We start from the raw sequence: 20,607 nt of genomic DNA, 5'->3' as shown, positions 1-20,607 counted from the left end.
CTGTTGCTGATTCAGCATTCTGAGCTCACATGATAAGGTTTCGATCTCTGATTGTCTGGCTGAGCTTCTCTTCCCCAAGCACACAGCACATTAATATTATTCTCAAGCAATGAGATTTCCCACGCAAGATGACTGGGTCTGAGTCTCTCCAGAGCTTTTATAGTGCTAGCCATCTCTCCTGATTTGTGCCCTTCCGTGCCCAGGAGACGAAATTAGACTATCGGCGATGGATCCCAACGGCATTTTCGCCCGCAACTACGATGAATCCCTGATCCGCGAACTTCCTCACCTCCGGATTGCTCCTCTCCGCGAGCCGGTCTCATCCCGCAACCTCAGGATCCCTTTGACCCTTGAGCCGAGCGCCAGTGGAAGCCGGGACTCAAGCACTATATCGAAAGCTGGCGGATCCGCGGCGGGGATTCTTTCTCCCCGCAACAATGAACCCAACGGCATAGCAATAGAGGCCAGCATCGCGAATACAGCTCGTCTATTAGCGAAGAATGAGCTTTCCACCTCGGAATTGCTCGTAGAGCCTCAGCCCCCTCCGCGGCCGATATTACCGGCATTTGTTAACCTCCGTGCTCTCGAGCGGTTCCCTTATTCTTCGTTTGATGATGACAACCATCAGACTCGTAAACGGCGACGTCTAGGAGCTGGTACTGAGATTGATGTCCAGCCTGATTCCTTCGGAGAGCTCCTGCAGTTGCCGATGCCACAGGCGCAGAAAGAACAAAGGCCTCCGCCATTTGGACCGTTTGCTATCCTTAACGGATTGAACGAGCCTCCGCCCAATGCTGCCTTGCTTCCGCCTATTGAGGCGGGCTCGATTACGCAGCTACTCACCAAACCATCGCGAGACCATATCGACGTAGAGCCAGAGCCAGACCAAGTGGTAACAGCTGCGAGCTTAACTCCCGATGTTCAGAATGGTGAAAGGATTGAGGGAAGGATTGCGGATATCTTGGATTCTCCTATTGCTGAGAAGCCTGATCTTCGTGATGCTGTCGTCAACAATGACGAGGTTGATAAGACACAGCCGGAAAAGGAGCCAAGTCATGCGAAAGAATCACAACCCACTCAGGAGACGGACTTGCCGCCTTCGCCCAAGACAAGAGGGCGTTCACGGAAAAACCTCCGGAAATGGACTGATGAAGAAACCGTTGCCTTACTGCGTGGCGTTATGAAGTGCGGTATCGGGAATTGGAAAGAAGTCCTCGCGCAGGATGAGTCGAGCTTCAACAGGCGCACCGCGTCGAACTTGAAAGATAGGTATGAGTACACTAATCATCATAAGTCCTGAAACTAATTAGCCGTGTCTAGATTCCGCGTCTGCTGCCCCTCCGCCTATCGGTGAGATTACTAGCTGTCAATCACATCTACATATTAGCTAACTCCTAGCCAGTGCCTCGGATCCCAATGAAGCCATACAGCACCTGCGTGAAGCTCTCGCCAAAACGCTAGCACGGATCGAAGGCGACGCTTCGGCAACTCCAAGTCTCACTCACAGCGGATCGTCATCCAGCTTTTCTTCGCTGGACACAAGCCAAAATACCCCGGAACACCACTCTCAAAGCGATTCGATGCCGGAAACTAACCAAACACTACCCAATAAGTTCGAGCCTGCAACAGGGAGTCTCTCTGTTATATCAGAGCCTTACACCCCGGCAAAAGCCAGGCGTCGTTCTCGGCGTCCCTTCACGGCGGCAGAGGATGAAGCCTTGCTAAAAGGATACGCCGTCCACGGGTTCCAGTGGACACTCATCCAGCAAGACAAGAAGCTTAATCTCGGCCATCGAAGAGCGACTGATCTGCGTGATCGATTTAGGACCAAGTTTCCCCATGCTTACCGTGAAGGGGGCGCGATTCGGGATAGCACGCTGCAGGCTCAAATGGCGAAAGACACAATTGTGAAGGACGGAACCATCCCGGCAGTGAGAAACAGACAGGGCCCTCAGGATAGCAAACCCGCCTCCACCAGCGATCGTTCCGGCAAGCCCATTAGTCTCAATGGTGTGGGGACAGTAGATCCTGTTCTTCCTTCGCTGGCACTTCCTCCGGTAACACGAGAAATTTCGACAGGTGTTCCACTCTCAGGGCTCTCCTTTCTGCTGGAAGAGGGTTCCACAAATGAGGACAGCGTAGACCTTCCACCGCTGATTTGGGATGACCTTCCTTAATGAGAACTGGCCACCCGATGCGACTATGGTAAATACAAGTTGTCTATATCATGAACTGCAAAATACCGTCACCAAGGCAACTATGAAGTCAGGTTGATTTAATATCTTAGTACGATGAGGTAAGATAGACAGGATTCGTGTTCTGAGCTTCCAGAACAGCAACTTTTCTGACAAGCTCTGCTAGCACGGCGGCCTTTCCGATCTCCATTTCGCGGTTGATGATGTCCAGCTGACGCGAGATCCAGAGCCTCTGCGCAGCATCTACACCTTCCCCGATCCCCGCCACATACAGCGCCCAACTTATTTGCAACGCTGATAGACGACGCGCGTATTTTTCGTCAGGGAAGGAGTCATTCGGATAGCGCCGCCCAGATCCTGGTCCGGTTTTATAGCCTAGATGGTACGGCAATGACGCACAAATGTCATTCGCTAGCGCACGAATCCCACTCCGGGCTGTCGCTACACCCCGGGCTATCTTGGTTAGCTGCGTGTCTTCAAGTCCGAGACCGTGAGCGTATAAGGGATTTGCGAGGAGGCCATACGCTCGCAGACGCAGACTGTGAGCTAGGATTCGAAGCATGCGGTACTGTGACCAGTCATCCCCCGCTGAAAGTGTCGGATAAATATATGCAGTCCTGCTCCAAAGATCTATGCTGTCATCTGGCGATAGCTGTACCGTGATGTATCTAGATTCTGAGAGGAGTGTGCTCGGCCACTCAGCCATTTGATAATCGAGGGATATTATGGCTTCGAGGAGGTCCTGGGCTTTTGTGGCAGCGGCGATGGCGACGGCGCAATTAGCAGGGAATGTTAGCCGGGCATCTCTCTCAAGATGCCGGAGTTGCAAGTGGATAATGAGAAGGGTGGAGTTGTAGAGATTTAAAAAGTCGGTTTTCTTTTCCGCTAATAGGCCTGCGTGAAGGAGCTGGAGGTCGTTAAAGGTGAATATAAAGGGCGCGTCGCTTTTGATGTCGTCGAAACAGGCGAAGAGCTTTACCAAAACTGGTCAGTTCATGGTCTTTCTCCGTTCTATGGCAGATCCCTGACACTGGGAAATGTGTCGGACGTACAGCTCTAGTCAGCAGTGCGCTGTATATCTTTCTAGTTGTGTCCTCGCCAAAACTCCTACACTTTTGAGACCTAACAAAAGCCATTGCTCCTTCAAGATGAGAGTTGGAAGTGAGTCTGATATGATCCTCGCTGTTCATGTCCTGCCAATAACCATCAGCATCCAACTCAGCCTAGATTCGGTTAAGGAACACTCTACCTCGTACATTCCGAGAACAAAAATAGTCATGATAAGCTCTCTTCTCCTCTCCTCATTCAGATGCTCCATCAATCGACGAGTGAGCTGAAGTGCTCTGCCGTAGCTTGCCATCGCCTCGGTGATGGCGCCCCGGTCCTTTTCATTGTGCTTGTCTGAGACGAGGGTCAAGAACAACGCCGACAATGCAGATGGGAGTGGTGACGATGCGATTATGGGCTGCCCCAAGCTAGCAAGAATAGGCGGAATGGCTGTTAGCAAGCCACCGTGCAGACCCTGCCCCTGCGGAAGACGGGCGACCTGCTCTATAAGTGCACACAGTTTGTCGCGTTCCTGGATGAGGGTATGGCCAGAGATTCTAGCAGGGGGTGCTAAGGAATCCGCCAGCAACTTGGTCATTGAGAAGTCTCGAGACGTCTCCTGAATCTGCCCAGAACGCTTGCTGGTCTTTTTTCTGTCATTAAGATTGCGATAACCACCACACACGCGGTTTCCCTTAATGCATCGCTTGCAGATCGGTCTCGCCTCGTCGCACTGCTCTTGCCAATCAGTCATGCCTCCACTCATTAGAAGGAATCCGAACCTTGACTTTGCGTGCACGGCATGTGTAGCAGCCTTTGCTTGGTCCACCTGGGTAAACCATCCTTCAAACCGAACCTCGCAAGATTCGAACTCTAACTTGAGAGGTATTGACTTCTATCGGACTGTATAGATATTTGGTAATCCTCAAAGGCTGAGTCTTTTAATTGACTGCTAGCCCCAGTTGCACTTGGACTTCTTTTCGATACCATACGCGGCCAACTGATGAGTGAATGGAAACTGCAAGGTAATAAATAAGTACAGCCTAGAGACACTAGGCGAAGCAGTCCGATAACACTGAAAACTAAGACAAGCGAAAGTCGACTTGCACATACGCCGCGCTGCGTAAGAAAACCAGTTCCTGAGACTGTAAGGCTGTCTGTGCACCGCACAGCTGGCCTGATTCTTGTGACTGAGAAACAAGACCAGCAACGATCGATTATCATCTGTCGATCTCAGCGGGCTGGCCACTCTCCTCCGCAGGAACTATCGGCAACCCGTTTGCACGCCTAGTCAAAGTGGCTGAGTCGTTCAATCGACCTCACATTGACTTATAGGCACAGTTGCCCAATGGCGGTGTTTTGGGCCATTGGACGTGCCTGGGACCTGGTTTGGGGGCCGTTCAGTTCTAGCAGAACCTGAGGGGTTCGTCATGAATTGTGCACGAGTACTAGATCAGAAGAGGCAAGGCTCAAGGCGTCCGACGTCTGAGCACAGGGCTAAGTCGCTGCGAGGAGATAGAGTCCGCCCAAGATTGCTTGTTCCGCATTTCGGAGAGTGGAGCCGGCTCTGGCCTAATGACCATACCACTATACATCACTATGTTCACAGTGGTCTCTCTCTACCTCTCGTGTTCCCAGGTACGCCAACCTGGCCGAAGCATGAACTTCAGCGAAACGAAAAAGGTCAATTTCTTGGGTCAGCCAGTTGTTTATCTGGAGTCAAAATACTCAGTCTCAATCTTCAATTAGCTTATCATGAACTAAATATGGGTGACTAGGAATTGAGACAAATCTTACGCCGAGGCCACATGTATTGCGACCAAGAAAGGTCGATGTCTTGGTTCAGCCCTACATGGGCGAACCCAGTGGCGCAAATGCTGGTCTTGCTAGTGCATGAATAAGAGGCTTTGTTAGTGAGAGCTGACGCAATGTGTCTGAGCTTAATTCAGAAGGTAGATGTGGGACTATATGGTATTCGGACAACAACAAACGCAAGATCCACAGAACGAACGCATCTGACTCGAGCAATCAGCATGGTATAAGTAATCAACATAGAAAGAAGATGTGCAAATCAGAACGCAGTATACACAATCATGAACATAGCAGGAACCATTTGCCGGCATAATCAATTGAGGATATGTGGTATGGACACGCAGACAAACGCAACGCTGTTTGGACTTTAAAGAGAGAAACAAACGATCAAGAATAACAGAACCCAAGCTAGCTGGCTTTACCAAGCATTGCGGTCCCAGTTCGGATCTATGCCAACGTCAGTCAAACTGCTCTTCTACCTGATGGCCCCGGAACGGAGTGAGATGCAACTAACCTTGTATAAAACTAGCAAGCACCTTGCTCCCTGTCTGCAGAAGCGGGTGTCCAGCGACAATCTGCAGAAACCGCTGCAGACCTTCTCGACGGTGCTCAATCACATCATCGCTGAACCGGTTTGTGAACACCTTTCCTGGGAGCGGGGGAATCGTGACTCTTGTGCTCTCGCGCTCTAGTATGTCGCGGAAGTATTCAAAGTCCGAGTAGCGGCGGCGCACGACCGAGTGTTTCAGCTTGAAGGCTGGGATGTTGGTGCGGCAGACGATTTCATACGAGGTGTACATGTTGCGCGACGTGCCATGGGTTTGGGGGTTCCGGACCTGTGGGTTTCCAGAGCGTTAGCTGAGTCTTTGTATAAATTTCCAAGACCAATTGCGATATGGCGTCGGAATAGGTGTCTGTTTGAGGAGTTGATGAGAGCATGAAGGGAGAGCACGTGGGGTAGAGTATGCCAGAATAAAGTTATACCTCTATCTCAAGGAAATTCTCGGGAGGTCCGTAGATCTCCTCGAAGGTTTGCTGTCGCGACTCAGGGACAGCCTGCATTTTGAGGAATTTTCGCTTGCGAGGTTGGTCGTTACAGAGCCGGGGGAGCCTGGGAGGTGGGGGGGTATCGCGGGGAAGTCGGGCTTGTCTGTGCTCAGGAATGCAGTAGCGGAGTTGATATATGATTGTTGGAGCGCTGAAACGACTGTATGTGGACTAAACACGAATCACCGTAATATATAGTCGGGAAGCTGAGAAAGCCGGTTTGCTCGTAGGGACAAAGTCGCGGGCTTATGCGGGTAGGAGTTGCAGTGGGAAAGTGACGACTATCGACAGAAAGACACGTGATTGGTTACCATCTATACAGCACATCCGTAGACTTCATTTTATCATTCAAGCTGCAACTTCTCCAGCACATCACAGTTAAACCAGAGAACTCGTCCTTGACACTTTTTATATAGCGGTTGCCCTGGTTTCGTTCTTCCTTGAGATGTGATGTCCCCAAAATGCAGTTAAGCTGCTTCCTGCTGTCGGTGACAACGTTTGAGTCGTTCGTTCAACATTCGCATCACTTATGAGTCTCATTTTTCCGCAGCAGTCCAGAATAACATATGTGCAATTCTCCAGTGTACCAAGATAAGTCATCCACTCATGCTCAAACATAAAGAAGACACCTTCGACGTCCACGAGTGAAAATCCACTCCGGATAGTGCTCCTTCCCAAGCAAAGGATTATCCCTGAGTCGTATGAATCGAACTCCCAGAATTTTTCTTGTAAGACCCACTAGTGAGGCCGAGCGCTACCTCTAAATGGGAAACATAGGTTTGCTGCTATAGTTTCAATGTCAAGCCTGAGCCTGGGCCCACCATTGCAGCCGCTCCAAGCCTTAGTAGAACGTCAAGCTCAAGGCACTATCTCAGGCCTCTTCAGGCACAGCATTCCGTCTGTGCGATACGCTAGAGTCTTCGTGTCCGCTAGATTTGGTTTGAAATGCTTGCATTCTCAAATTCTCCTTTCGTCCCACTCATTTTGCTGCTTACCCTCTTCAGGTCTCCCTCTAGCTTCTCCAAATGCTCAGGAACCGACAACACGCCGCAACGACGCGCTTTCAACAAACCCACCCCGCTGTCCCCTTGCTGTCCGTTGGACGCAACCCGTAATACAGCAGCTGCGTCGTATATCAGGGCGCAGGCTTATTCTTCAGAGCCTGAAGTGGAGGTGGAGGTCTCATAGATCTGAGACAGTGCATCATTGGTGACAATATAAAGGTGGAATCAGAACGTAGAGTGCGTTTTTGTGGTTTTTGAAGCCGTTTTGGAAAACTGGCTGTATCGAATCCATGTTTGCCCACTGTGGCTGTGGAAACCTGAAAGTGGCGAGATAGAAATGCTGAACATGTCAAAAAGGAGGGGAACAGGGCTAAATCAGAACGGGAGAAACGGTTCTAGATTCTGCCAGGCTGGGGACTCTATTAACTCCTACTTAGTGGGATTCCAGAAAAATTCATGTCAAAGGGCGGATTTTGTACAGGAGGAAGCAAGACAGAGATCGATTTGTTTAATACACCCTGAGCAATGCCCGAAGTAAGAGAAAAGCAACAGATGAACAACCCATGCATATAAAGACGAGCCAATTTCTCTGAAACATCGTTTAAAGTAAAAAGAGAAGAAAAGAAGAAATATCGAGAGAACACCGACGGACCCAAGTTAAATAAAGGAACAAAAAAAAATTGGAAAAAAAAAAGAAAAGTACAGTTCAGAGAGAAAGAGAAAGGATGAGATACATAACCCTGCCATGAGCTGCACGAGCACACTGTGACTTCAACAAACAAAAAGTGCATATTAGTCAAAGCGGAACTGGAAGCGATCATTCCTGTCGACTGCGCTTAGTGCCGTGTGGATTCCACGAGCCGTCACCTACGCCTTGGTTCTGAGGAAAGAAGCCGGTATTGAAACCCTGGTTGGGACCTTGGAAGCCACCTATAACTGGGAAAAAATGAATGGTTAGATATCTAGGGCAAACATATACCGGTAGTAGGTGTATGTGATGTACCTTGCATGCCCATGTTCCCTCCTATCCCGCCCATCATTGGATTCATACCTCCAGCCATCGGATTCATGCCCATGCCACCCATTGGACCCATGTTTGGCATACCCATCATGTTGGGTCCGCCAGCCATGCCGCCGCCACGGCCACGCATTCCGCCTGGTCCGCCGCGCATGTTTCCGCCCATCATACCGCCACGGCCACCGAATCCGTAGTTGCCCATGGCCATTTGATTACCCTGGAACCCGGCGCCGACCATAGGGTTGTTGAAACCGCCCATGGGGTTATTGAAATTGCGGTTGACGTAGCCGGGCATGTTCGACATCCCTCCGCGGTTGTTGAACCCTCCTCTACCTCCACGGAACCCTCCGGCCATGTTGCCCATGCCAAAATTTGCGTTGTTCTGGTTTGGAGAATTGAATCCTCCGGTTCGCGCATTGTCCTTGCGCATGGGGTTGTCTTTAGGGAGTGTACGGAATGGATTCGGAATGGGGCTAGTATAGTTGACTAGGAACTTGCGTCCACTCTGTCCTGTAGTGGAAAGGGAGTCGATGTGGTGCTTAGTGGCTGTTGCGGCGGGGAGAGATGTGAACTCTAGGAATGCCTGACTGTAGAGAGAACACACATGAGTACCGGATGTGACATACTAAAGCTCGACAACTTACCCTTTACTCTTTCCATTAACCTTGTGTTCGCTGAAAGTTACATCTTTCAGCTCGTCCTCGCACCCGGCTTCGCGTGTCCAGCCTCGGATATCATCATCTGTAGTCCACCAGTGTAACTCTGAGATGAGTAGCGCAGGCGTCGCGTCAGGATCAACCGGGCGTTCGTCGAGTTCCTTGCGTTTCACACCCTGTTGGGGAGTTGTGTCTTTCTGCATTTGTTGATTATTTGTGTCTGATTGTGTTACAGGCGCGCCATTTGTTGTGACGTTGGGTTGTTGCTGAATAGTGCCGGAGTCTGTGGAGTTGCCACTGTTTTGAGCGTTATCGGACGCATCGAGAATGAGATCTGTGTCTTCCTGCTTCATGTCATGGTCCTGTTTGAAGTCGCCTTGATCATTGGCGTTGTAGCCACTACCATCTCCATAGATGTCAATATCGAAGTTATCATCCTCAGTAGCCATCTTGACTAGGTAGAGCTCGAGGTTCCAAAAGCAAGAATGGAGTGCTTGATTTTCTTGTCAATATACAGTTCTTGTCTTCTTTTTTCTTTGTCTTCAAGTTCTCGGGAATCAGTGCAAGTACATGTCTGCAGGCGTAAGCCATGAATTAGCAAGACGATTGTCATTATCTTCGACCAGCAAAAAAAAGTCGAGTAGTCGGGTAGTAACACCAGGTACCCTCGAACTGTGCTGAAACTGCTAAGACTCTCGGGAGCACAAAGACACAAAGGAAGAAAGAACTCGAATATACGTACAATCCGAAGCGAACAGGGCTTCAAAGAAAACAAAGTCTTCACCAATCCAATCCGGGGGTAAGATCACTCTGAAGGCAGAGCGCAGGATTCCTCTTGGTCTGCGGAGTTCAAATACAGGTAGAGAATGGGATGGACAGTGCGAAGAATATGAAACTTGGGAGGCAATTCCAGCGGAGTGACTGGCCCAAGAACAGGTTCGATCAAAGCTCTTCACTGAGAGCACATGCGATAAAGGGGCAAGATAAAAACAGGACACAAGCCGTCTGTAGTATCAGTAGAATACCCGGATACCTGTTCCCAGGAGTTCCGTCTAACCGGTATTTCCTGAACGATGCGCGCCGTTGTTGAGCAAAAGGTGGTTACAAGGACCTGAAGGACTATTCACGGGAGATAGACCCTTGCAAGACGTGTCTGAAGGAGAAAGGTTGCGGTGGAGCGCGGCGCGAGGCGAGAAGGGACGATGATGAGCTTCAAGCGTGAAGGAGCTTCGGCGCCTTAGCCTCGACCAGCCACAGCTGACACCGGCATGCAAAAACAATAATCCGTTACCGCCCAATAGCCTAGTGTCTAATTGGGCGATCTACTGGAGGATTTGCATAACCTTCAGGTCTGCAAAAACAATCATTCCTAAATACTCTTGGGAACAATAAACGCGGCAATGACCCAAGATCTGGGTTATAATCCGTCTACATCGGTGTCCAGTGTATATAGATGGTACACTTTGACAATCACAGGGACGCCTCGTTGAGTGCATGCTCATACTCCCAAGCGCGCATATCCAGTGCTTTCTCGCTCAGATTAGTGGCGTTTAGTTGAGCGTCGTAACTATCCCCGTACGAAAACTTCGGGCCGCACTCATCCTGATCAGCGCCATTGTTCCAAGAGTGTATCGTGCAAGTGCCCGTCGAGCTGCCCCAACCATTCCAAGATGTTGCTTTGTAAAGTCAGATCACGCCGTCGCATCACAGAAAGGAAAAGGTGTTGATGGCTTACCGGCCAGAACTGGAGCATTGGGATGCCAGCTGGCATCGCGCACGCATGTCTTCCATTGATTTCCGTCAGCTCTACTCATGTACATATGACCTTGAAAACGACGACTGCGAGGACGGGAAAAGTGTGTCGCTTTCTGAACATCAACTGTTCCCGCCAAGGTAGCGTCTAGATTCCACACGTATACCTTCCCGTCCTCGCTGCCACTATACACGTATCGAGAGTCAGAGCTCCCTGGAGGTGAGAAGTGACATCTGATCAGGGTTCGAAGAACACTGTGGCCTCGGAATGTGACGACAGAGCAGTCGTGCGGGTGCGGGTAATAGAAGTCAGACGGGAAAGGGTCAAACCGGTAATCAAATCCCGTCCCGTAACTGGTAGGTTCAAGTGTGTCGAATTTGGCTGTGGACATCATCTTTCGCAAGTCCCAGAGTTTCATAGTCTGATCCTTGCTGTTCGACAGAACATATCTACCGTCACCCTTGCTGTCCACGTAGGTCAAGCCTTCAGTATGCCCTACAAATACCCCAGCTTCTCGTCCATCGGCCATAGATCTCCTATCCCAGACACGAACAGTGCTATCGTCGGACCCAGAATAGAGAATGTGAGGTGAAGACTTGTCCCCAAAGCAAACCGCATTCACATCATCCTCATGATTCCGTATGCGAAGAACAGATTGACGTGTCTCAAGGTCATAAACAATCACCGAGTGGTCACCAGTGCCAGCGACAATCTCGCGGCCATCTCCCGAAAATCGCACGGACCAGACCTGTTGAAAAGTCAGACGCCAACAACCAATTGTTTGATCAGTATACTTACGGCAAACCCATCCCTCCCAAATATATCTCGTGCGACTCTTCGTTGGGCTGACGAAGCAAGGTCCAATATTATTGGGTCGGACGAGTCTGCCGGGTCTGTCGGTGCGAGGCAGACGAGCTGGCGAAGAGAGCTATATGCTAAGAATCGGTTGTCGGGACTAAGAGTGGCATCTGTGATTGTCCACGAAGCAAGAGGATAGTCCACCGTCTTATAATATTTCCATTCGTAGGGATTGGATGTGTCATACATCCTGACTTTAAAATCTTGGGCGCAGGAGAAGAAAAAATTACCATCATCAGAGAACTGACCGGAGTAACATTTTGCGTCGTAATGGATGATTTTATCCGCGGTAGTTCCAGGAATAAGCCCCTGTACGTGCCCTGGGTAAGCTGGCTATCTCGTGAACAGAATACTTGCACTTACTTGTGCTATCGACGAGACCCTGGTCCTTTGCAGTCCCTGTCCATCCACTCCCAATTCTCGCCACATCACCTTCTCCGCCAGTGATTTTTTGCGTTTCATACGCTCATCAACGTAGCTGGGTTCCGTACCGAATTTCCCGGATCTCATCAGCTTGATACCTTCGTCACTCGGTATCTTGGGATATTGAGGAGGGCCTCGCCGTCTTGGAACTCTCCTGCCTAGCCCCAGTATCCCATATTCGTCTTCTTCGCCATCGTCATCACCGTCGAAGCCAGCATTGCCCGTGGCGAAACCATGATACCGGAAAATTTGTTGCAGGCCACCAGATGCGAGTATATTTAGTAAGCGAGCAGGCGAGACTATTCATAGTCAGAATCTATAATATATATAGTCACTAACCAATCTTCTCCTGATGGAGAGTCTACCTTGAGTCGTCCGGCCGGTTTGATTACCTTCCCCAGTCTGATCATGTTCATCCATGGTGAATTCGATATGAATGTTGCCTAAATGCAACTCGGAATCTAAAATGATATTAAATCAGCATCAAGCTTGCTGAAAATAAATGGGTTTGATTCAAAATACCGGATTGATCGACGTTAGGATCCTCGTCGGGGTACTCTTCTTCGTCGGCTCTATCATCATGGTTGTCGGAATCAGGTTCATAATCCATATCATCCTCATCATCCCCTGTTTCATCTTCCTCGAGCCACGCTCTCGCAGGGTGCCATGTACCGCCTGGGCCTACTGATGGCGAACCGTCCCGTCGGTCACCGCCAGCGATCGGGGGAGAACTCATGGTCGTCCAAAGTAAGCCGAACAGAAAATAATCACGCAGAATACATGTCAGACAACTAAAGAAGCCAAGATGAAGATGCAGTGACGACTGCACTTATCTCTCAATTGGTGGACTAAGGAAGGGCCATAAATCGAGTCTCACTTGAGTATCAGAACGCTTATCGATACCAGGAGTGAGTTATGTCATCTAGCCTCGGCCTTGGGAATTCTTAACTCCTAACCCCGCAACTTAAATATCAGGAACCCCTCACCTCAAAACAGCGCTGACTATCGTGATTCTAAAGTACTCCGTACGCCACGAACATTATTTAGCACAGTTAACATGGTGAGAGAAATAACGGGATCTATTGCATAAACCGAAATTCAGACCGAAAGAACCTGAAACCAAGTGCCTGGATAGTTCAGTGCGGTCTAGGCGCTTCAAGAGTGCCGCATGCTAACATCACGTATATTCTGGGGTTCGGCGGCATCCTCAGGAAGAACACTAGAACCTGCACCAACCAAGCCAGGACCTTGAACACGTCGTCCTGGGCTGGGTAAGGGATTCCTAACTCCCAGCCATCCTCCACTTCTGCGTTATCCGTTGCAAGTGGTGCCTTAGTGACTGCTGCGCGCAAAGCAAGCACCCCTGCAATTGCTTTAACGCGGACTCTCAGATGCGCCCGCTTTTTAGGCGAAGCCCGTCTTGTTGCTTCAAGATTTGCTTCAGATGAACTGTGATCCTTTTCCCTAGCCAGATAAAATAGACAATCGGCTTTAGGGCTGTCCCGCTACCCCGAACTCGACCGTCTGATGTAAGATCCCTGGATTCGACGCCAAGTCAGCAAATGTGTCAATGGATGGCCAGCCTTGTGTCTTCCTCGCATATACGTACTCTGCATTGAGGACTCAATGACATGCTCGAAGTACCCATGTTGCGATACAACGAACGTTTCGTGGACATAGGTCAGGAGAGACCCTTGTTTTTGATTCTCAAGGATGCAGGTCTCAAAGTACCTCAACCTCTGAAGCTCCCGGGAGACTTCGTTGTTCACTGAAATCGACACTACTTGCTTTCCGAAGCTGGACTTCTCCTGGGGTTCTTTCATGCCCAGATCGCTGCAGGTTTTACGAGTAGAGTCGCCAAGGCGGAGAGAGACTTCTACTCTGAAGGTCTCGGGACAAAGGCTGTCGTTGCCGAACAACAATGCGGACGGATTCTTGGTGTGTGGTTGCGAATCCTTGAGATCTGTGAAGGTTGACTTTGATTGTGCTACTCCGGCTCGACCTGGTCCTGTCGGGACGTCCTTCAAATCCAGCACCTGAGAGCCCCCCTGTTTGGAAGATCCGCCGTTGGCTACGCCACGATACTGATGTGGATTGATACCGCTTCGTCCGCTCAAGTCACCAAACTGGTCGTAATTATAGTGACCATATGGGCCCCCGTTTGACGTGTTCCCATAATTCCCGTTGCCGGACTGAGGGAAATAGCGGTTACCGCCACCATTTCCGCCATCCCCATTGTTATCATCATCATCGCCGTCATCTCCATCTGATCCATTGTCGTGGTCCCAATCGTCGGGTATCGCACAGTGTCGGCAAAGACAATTGATGAAGTCTTCCCAGGTACGGATAGGTTGTTCGCACTCGGTGATTGCACAGTTTTCGGGTGGGGGGAGGTGCTCAGTCACTTCTTCCATTGCCTCTCTGCTCATTCTTGGCTGGCCATGCTGCCTCATATGCAGTAGATGCTTATCTTTCCTTAGGAACGATGTAGGGTTCGAATCCTGGTTGCAAATGTGACAGAAGTAACGTTTACTGGGGTAATGCGTCGTCGTTATATGACGCGTGAACGTTCCTTTGTTCTTGCAGAACAACGGTTGTGGGCAGAGAATGCACCGGAACCTCTTGTCTTCGTCATTTGCGTTTTGCTCCCGCCCTTGGTGCGGCGAAATTAATTCATTCACTAGGGACAATGCCTCTTGGAGCCGGTCTTGTACACCACGCAACTGCATGATGTTTGGTGTTGAGTTATCATTTAATGTGGCAAAAATAACGCGAACGATCTGTATCAGTCTACTCAGGTCACGGACTGATACAGCAGTTGTTGCCGGCGGTATGTTCGGAGGCAGGGCGCGTCGATGCGGCCTGCTGTAAACGTCCTGGCTGTTGAGAAGAGATGGATGTGCGGGGCTGTATGAGGAGTTGGTGAGCTGTGGTTCGCCAGCCAACGCATGAGAAGGACTTCTTGGAGTTAAAGGTGTCTCGTGTCGGTGTCAGTATCAGGAAACTTCTGCAAATAACGTTAAGAAATAACCCACCTCAGGGCTGTGGGCTATCGAGACATTGTCGGCAGGAGCATGAACTCCACTAGGCCAAAATTGACCCGAGCTGGGGCCCAGATATGTCTGTACTGGTTCATTCGGACGGTAGAAGATCGATGGAGGTTCATAATATCCATTCGCCAATCCAACGCTGGATGTAAAGTCTGTGCCTGGACCAATAATTCGAGGAATAAAAGCTTCCAGGTCACCATGAACGGCACCATCATATCCGAACACTGAGACATTAAAATCGAAGTTCTCATTAGTTTGCGGGATTTCCTGATCCATGGCTGCGGCGTCCAGGACCGGACAAGGTGAATAGTATGGAGGGAAGAAGAGAAATGGAGGAAGGAAAAGTGGGCGGCACGGCTGTAGAAAAGAAAAGCTATAGGAAGGTTGACGGTGTGAGCAACAACAATGAAGGCGCACCGCCGAGTGTCAAGGGTATTGTAGACAAGGCTGACTCTCCGTCCACGTAGGTCGCCTACTATGCGGACAGAAGATCATACAGAGGATTATACAGAGGAATATATATACAAGCTGGCAACGTTCTTCCACCCGGGCGATCTGAAGTGTGGTAAATAGTAAAAATAATGATTGCTGGATAAGGGGAAGCAAAGAAATAAAAGCAAGAGAATGGATGGTAAATGCAGACGAAATTGATGGCCTCCAGAAGTGCCCGGGTGAGATGCGCAGCAGCTGGCCACTTCTCCGTGAAAATAACAACATTCATTAAGCTAAAGGGGACAGTTGACAAGATCCAGAGGGACAAATAAATAATCTCCTCAGGCAAGGCGAATGCTTTCAAAATTGTACGGAAGCACCGGTCAAGGCGAATGGCAGTGTATGCAGCGGCCGCGACCAGTGATATTGCTTTAGAGTAGTCATTTGATTTTCAGCAAATTTTCATACTTGGAGCTACTTAAAAGATGATTTCTTCCTGCAGCAAGTCGGACGGTACCAAAGTACATGGAGAGGTTCAAGGCAAGCGAACCAGGGTGAAGCTCTCAACGTCTTGAGCTTGGATTGCTCCCTTCCGCCTATAACTGGCATCACTTTGCTTGCTTCGCCCCTTTCAATGCTTTACGTCTGTTCTAGCACCTTGATTGCACTGCTTTCATTGGCCTTGGCAAGTACGCCTTTCCGACCCAGAAGGCGCGGGTTTCCAAGGGTTTAAACGCAGAACCCATCACCACCGTGTTTTCCATCATTGGGCAGCCAGAGATAATCGGTCAGCATTCTTTCAATCTTATTCGATACGAAATGATGATGATGGATAGAGAACTGGAACACGAGGCAAAGCTGCGAACTCAGCCACGCCGGAGAGAGGGCGCAACTAGTGGGAGCAGTCCGTCTCAAGAGATTAGGCTGCCAGGCTGCAACCTAGACAGATTCTATGAAATGCTAGCCTAGAGATTTTAGCTTCCATACAAAGCCACAGAGTATTGGCCCAGACCACTAATCACCGATCAGCATCGCTAAGATCAGTGGTTGCTGCAGAGTCGGCATACTACCATGCATTAACCCACTCGCTGCTATCAAAAGTCTTAAGAGTTCAAACCAAATTCCATTAAATTTATTTGCCACCGAGCTCTGGTTGATTCTTGGATCGAGTCCATACAGCACTTTCAATCTTGACTCCTGGGCTGCCCTTCAGGCCGTTAGCCGCCGTCCCCAGATCTACACGGATCGGCTAGGTGGGTACGTCATACTCGCTCTCCTAGTCTGGGGATCAATCTGAACCGAGAGAAAGTCCCGCCAGTCCCAGATGAGTATCAAGCAGAGAGCACAAGATGTTTCAGATCGCAAACAAAGCAGTATACCGTATATTTTGCGGTTGAGACCGCTGAGCGTCCCAAGGTTGATAGTGCGGCTGTTCCTGCGGACATGATGTCATTTGCCACCCTCTTCATACTTCAAAGACCCTGCAATACTAGGCCGATTCTCGAACATGAAGATAGTTCCTGCAACGCAATCAGAGTATATTACCCTAGTCACTAACGGGGGGTGCGCCAAGAACCATTTGGTCGAAAAGCACCTAGACCTGTTGATGGGATTGTGGCGAGCAGACTTCATTCTGTGATGCCGCCATCATCCTCTAATTTTCAAGATCGACCTCGGATTCAAAGACCCTGAGTCAGATACACCACCTGCCTCCACGCTCCGTAGTTTCTGTTTATCGGCGTTTTCGCTGCGCTTAGGTAACGGCTCCTAGCACGTCAGATTCGTTACATCCATCCTTCTCACCCTCATGCACGGTGATGAGACCAGCGTAATCTGAGGGCGCTCATTTGTGACGGCTGGTCTCAGCAAGGAAGTTCGCTCCCTCACTGCTGTCAGGCGTTTTTGGGCGCGCCTATCAGCACCCTGTGCCTTGGGCGCGCGGTTTCCTAAAAGTAGACTTGTGCTCAAGAGCAATAGCATGGCCGCTTAACACCGATCTCTGAACTAATAATCAAGTTGGGTGAAAATACGTTTGAACGGAGGACACAGTATGGCCGCTTAACTCCGGTCCCTGAGCTAACAGTTCTAGTTAGGTGAACAATATGTATGAACGGAGTAATCTTCCTGGTGATCGCAGGCAGTAAGGGATTGATGCGGCTCAAGTGAAGACCAGCCGAGGTAGTTATATCAAGAGCCTGAAAATGATGGCTCGGGTGCCCGAATCCCGCAGTTCTGCATTGCCGGCAATGGCGCAGCATAGTTCTTACGTTTCGAATGAATCCTGACTGTGAGAAGCCATCATTGGAGAGCTTTTTACTGGAACGTGAATATTCGGTCGAACTCAATCTTCTTGGAGAGAGTTGACGTCTCACGTGGTCTGGCTACTTCTCTCCCGTTGGCTGCCTCGACTAAGTGGCTCCCTAATGTAGCTTAATTGTCCCTGTTCAAAGTACGAGGATAGCGTACCGTGCCCGTGCAGCGCCGCAGACCGAAACTGGCTGTGCTAAGCTGCTCGACCCCTCGTTTTGCTGAGGCAGTGAGCGGCTCAGGCATGAATTAAGTATGCCCGAACGATCACAGACGGTCGACCACATAGCCTCCTAATCTTGGTCGGCTATTGCTCTATCTTACTGATCGGCGAAAGGAAATGCGATACAACTGCGCCCCATTCGGGCTGTTTTTGACGTCTTGCAGCGATGGGCGGGATTGGATCATCCTCATGGTGGTCTCAGAGCATCTTGGGATCTTACGGGTATCGTGTTGAGGTTGATACTGTTACACTCTGTAGTACAAAAAGGACCCATGGGGCGGTGCGGAAATCACGGACGGGCACTGAGGTCAATGTCAATTGGAAGCGAACACTCCCCAGACACAACCAAAAAGTAATGTCATTCGTCCAAGTTGCAGTGGACCTTCGCCTCGCTCTATACGACCCAAGGGAGGTGAAGGAAAATCTCTTCCGGCGCTGATTGTACCCAAGTACACCAGTAGAATCATCCATACCAAAATAAGTCACACATGGCCACATAACAACAGTCTGCTAATCAGGAAACAGAGTGCTTTTTGAAGATCTTTTTCATTCAGGGGAATCTATGCACAGTATGGAAACGTGCCGGCTTCAAGAACCCTCAATTTTTCTCGTCACAAATGCAAACTCCACACTTGGAGACGTAAAAACCCAGAAACACCAAACAACCCACGCTCGCCATTCGATCCGTTTAGATGTGGGTGTCGTAAGGCAGAGGAGTGATGGTTTCGGGAGTGGAGCCCTCGACGGTGTGAGCCTCACGAGGCTGGGCGGGCTGGCGCTTGAGGTGAAGGTGGATGCCCTGCTCCTTGGCCTGCTTCTTCTTCTCGGCGTTCTCCTTGACACGCTTGATGAAATCCTCACGGGAGCGAGAGTGCTTGACGTGCTCGATGCGGACGTTGATACGCTTCTCGAGGTAGCGGTTGCCGACGACCTTGTAGAGGAGGACACCGACGGAGGACTTGGTGACGTTGTAAACGACACCGGTCTTACCGTTGTAGACCTTGTAGGGCATACTATTTTATAATCTCAGCATTTTATCCAAAAGGAAAACCACAGATTAGGTCGAAAACCGGTCATGCAGAACTCGTCGCGGTTGCGGTTTTTCGCCTTGGAAACGGAGATTTCACTGACCCCTTCTGAACGGCACCGTTGACCTTGATGTCCACAATGTCACCAACCCTGTTGTCACGATCAGTCTCTGTTGCCTCGATTCTCCAGCTGGTATATATGAGAGATTTCGTCGTACCGGTAGGTCTTCAGGTAGGTCGAGAGGCGGATCTGACCCTTCTCACGGAAGTTGCGGGAGAAGGCATACTGATCTCTTCATTAGCGACCGTACAGGATGCGAATAAAAGCATGCTTGCGGTAACATACCCGGGTGCCGGAACGGAGACCGTGGGAGTGACCCATTTTGACGGTTTTTTGGCGTTGAGAGTTGAAACTTGTCGAAAACGAAGAAGTCCCTCGATCTGCCGCCCTCTACGATGGTGTCGCTTTTCGGGGCTCTTAGTGCGCCGTCCTCCGGCCACAAGGGCTAGCCCTATACGCTAGTCCTCATTAGGACATGGCCCACTCTTTTCGCTCCACGGGCTCGGCTATCTTCAAAAAGACTTCCTTCAATCTGTTGAACTTGGAGAAGTCGTTCAGCTGAGTTATTCGACAACCGTTGCGACAGCGCGAAATCTGCAGTCATGGCCCCCGTCCCGTGAGTATATTCGACACCACGAGATCATGTCAATTTGAACATGATTCTAATTACCGTCTCTTCAATGCAGGCGCGTCTACTCCAAGACCTACAAGGTCCCTCGTCGTCGTAAGTGAACCCAATCGAAGCGGAAACGCCTTGTCGAAATCTACAAGAATGAGGCTAACAATGCGCAGCTTTCGAGTCGGCTCGTCTGTTAGTACTCTCCGGCCACTGATCAGAAGCGTGCTTCTGTTTATGTCGTGTGTTCTTGTTCCCTAACCTGGTTATGCTAGTGACTCGGAACTGAAGATTGTCGGCGAGTACGGCCTGCGCAACAAGCGTGAGGTGTGGCGTGTCCAGTTTACCCTGTCCAAGATTCGTCGTGCTGCTCGGTATGTCAATTCATATGGATGAAAAGGGCGTAGAATATAGGCTAACCAACGACCGAATCAGTGAGCTCCTCACCCTCGATGAGAAGGACCCCAAGCGTCTGTTCGAAGGTAACGCTTTGATCCGTCGTCTGGTCCGCATTGGTGTGCTCGATGAGTCCCGCATGAAGCTCGATTACGTCCTGGCCCTCCGTGTCGAGGACTTCCTTGAGCGCCGTCTTCAGACCTGCGTCTACAAGCTTGGCCTTGCCAAGTCCATCCACCACGCCCGTGTCCTGATCAAGCAGCGTCACATCCGTGTCGGCAAGCAGATTGTCAACGTTCCCTCCTACATGGTCCGTCTCGACTCTCAGAAGCACATCGACTTCGCTCTTACCTCTCCCTTCGGTGGTGGTCGCCCTGGTCGTGTCCAGCGCAAGAAGGCTGCTGCTGCTGCCGGTGGCGGTGATGACGAGGGCGAGGAGGACGAGGAGTAAATTATCTAAAATAGGAGTATTGGCGGGTTTCGTTACGGACAATATATCTACGGGGCTTCGATGTCACTGCAGCATCGCGTATAATGTTGTACGACCTTGCATTTCCACGAATTTAAAAAAATATTATACAAGGTATAGCCTACGACCCAGTTTCGAATCCGATTTGCTAGATATATTTTCTTGTCGATTAGTAGTAAAGCCGATTGCACCGTAGTGGGAACCCCAATATC

The 20,607-nt window shown here is 50.1% G+C and overlaps 8 protein-coding genes across 8 annotated transcripts, besides 1 other annotated feature; 2 read left to right on the top strand and 6 right to left on the bottom strand.

Moving 5' to 3' along the window:
* Positions 1-20,607: part of a sequence feature (contig 1.81 1629..156263(-1)) that runs on past both edges of the window.
* ANIA_04797 (telomere repeat binding factor family protein) lies at positions 86-2,177 on the top strand (the record flags this gene model as incomplete). The annotated part of the gene is made up of 3 exons (XM_657309.2): positions 86-1,269; positions 1,321-1,350; positions 1,403-2,177. The coding sequence occupies exons 1-3, from the start codon at positions 227-229 to the stop codon at positions 2,175-2,177; spliced, it is 1,848 nt and encodes a 615-aa protein (XP_662401.1). The 5' UTR covers positions 86-226.
* Positions 2,284-4,466, bottom strand: ANIA_10596 (uncharacterized protein; the record flags this gene model as incomplete). The annotated part of the gene is made up of 4 exons (XM_657310.2): positions 2,284-3,168; positions 3,248-3,388; positions 3,445-4,137; positions 4,356-4,466. The coding sequence occupies 4 exons, from the start codon at positions 4,464-4,466 to the stop codon at positions 2,284-2,286; spliced, it is 1,830 nt and encodes a 609-aa protein (XP_662402.2).
* ANIA_10594 (sorting nexin-3) lies at positions 5,151-6,116 on the bottom strand (the record flags this gene model as incomplete). The annotated part of the gene is made up of 3 exons (XM_050611621.1): positions 5,151-5,501; positions 5,569-5,890; positions 6,039-6,116. 3 exons carry the CDS (start codon positions 6,114-6,116, stop codon positions 5,473-5,475), a joined length of 429 nt encoding a protein of 142 aa, XP_050467630.1. The 3' UTR covers positions 5,151-5,472.
* ANIA_04799 (RNA-binding protein) lies at positions 7,595-9,830 on the bottom strand. The gene is made up of 3 exons (XM_050611620.1): positions 8,768-9,830; positions 8,109-8,710; positions 7,595-8,035 (listed from the first exon to the last, which is right to left on the bottom strand). The coding sequence occupies exons 1-3, from the start codon at positions 9,226-9,228 to the stop codon at positions 7,923-7,925; spliced, it is 1,176 nt and encodes a 391-aa protein (XP_050467629.1). The 5' UTR covers positions 9,229-9,830; the 3' UTR covers positions 7,595-7,922.
* Positions 10,250-12,549, bottom strand: ANIA_04800 (WD40 repeat domain-containing protein; the record flags this gene model as incomplete). Its single annotated transcript, XM_657312.1, has 6 exons — positions 10,250-10,455; positions 10,515-11,280; positions 11,331-11,699; positions 11,754-12,112; positions 12,206-12,274; positions 12,336-12,549. The coding sequence occupies 6 exons, from the start codon at positions 12,547-12,549 to the stop codon at positions 10,250-10,252; spliced, it is 1,983 nt and encodes a 660-aa protein (XP_662404.1).
* On the bottom strand, positions 12,875-15,139 carry ANIA_04801 (putative C2H2 zinc finger domain protein; the record flags this gene model as incomplete). The annotated part of the gene is made up of 3 exons (XM_657313.2): positions 12,875-13,239; positions 13,423-14,536; positions 14,849-15,139. 3 exons carry the CDS (start codon positions 15,137-15,139, stop codon positions 12,950-12,952), a joined length of 1,695 nt encoding a protein of 564 aa, XP_662405.1. The 3' UTR covers positions 12,875-12,949.
* Positions 18,031-19,300, bottom strand: ANIA_04802 (60S ribosomal protein eL21). Its single transcript, XM_657314.2, has 4 exons — positions 19,200-19,300; positions 19,072-19,139; positions 18,957-19,004; positions 18,031-18,838 (listed from the first exon to the last, which is right to left on the bottom strand). Exons 1-4 carry the CDS (start codon positions 19,233-19,235, stop codon positions 18,514-18,516), a joined length of 477 nt encoding a protein of 158 aa, XP_662406.1. The 5' UTR covers positions 19,236-19,300; the 3' UTR covers positions 18,031-18,513.
* ANIA_04803 (40S ribosomal uS4 domain-containing protein) lies at positions 19,480-20,551 on the top strand. The gene is made up of 5 exons (XM_657315.2): positions 19,480-19,530; positions 19,601-19,638; positions 19,707-19,725; positions 19,806-19,904; positions 19,966-20,551. Exons 1-5 carry the CDS (start codon positions 19,517-19,519, stop codon positions 20,375-20,377), a joined length of 582 nt encoding a protein of 193 aa, XP_662407.1. The 5' UTR covers positions 19,480-19,516; the 3' UTR covers positions 20,378-20,551.

Source organism: Aspergillus nidulans, chromosome III (genome assembly GCF_000011425.1).
Source record: "Aspergillus nidulans FGSC A4 chromosome III".
NCBI classification, from domain to species: domain Eukaryota; kingdom Fungi; phylum Ascomycota; class Eurotiomycetes; order Eurotiales; family Aspergillaceae; genus Aspergillus; species Aspergillus nidulans.
This window is presented reverse-complemented; position numbering and strand designations above follow the sequence as displayed.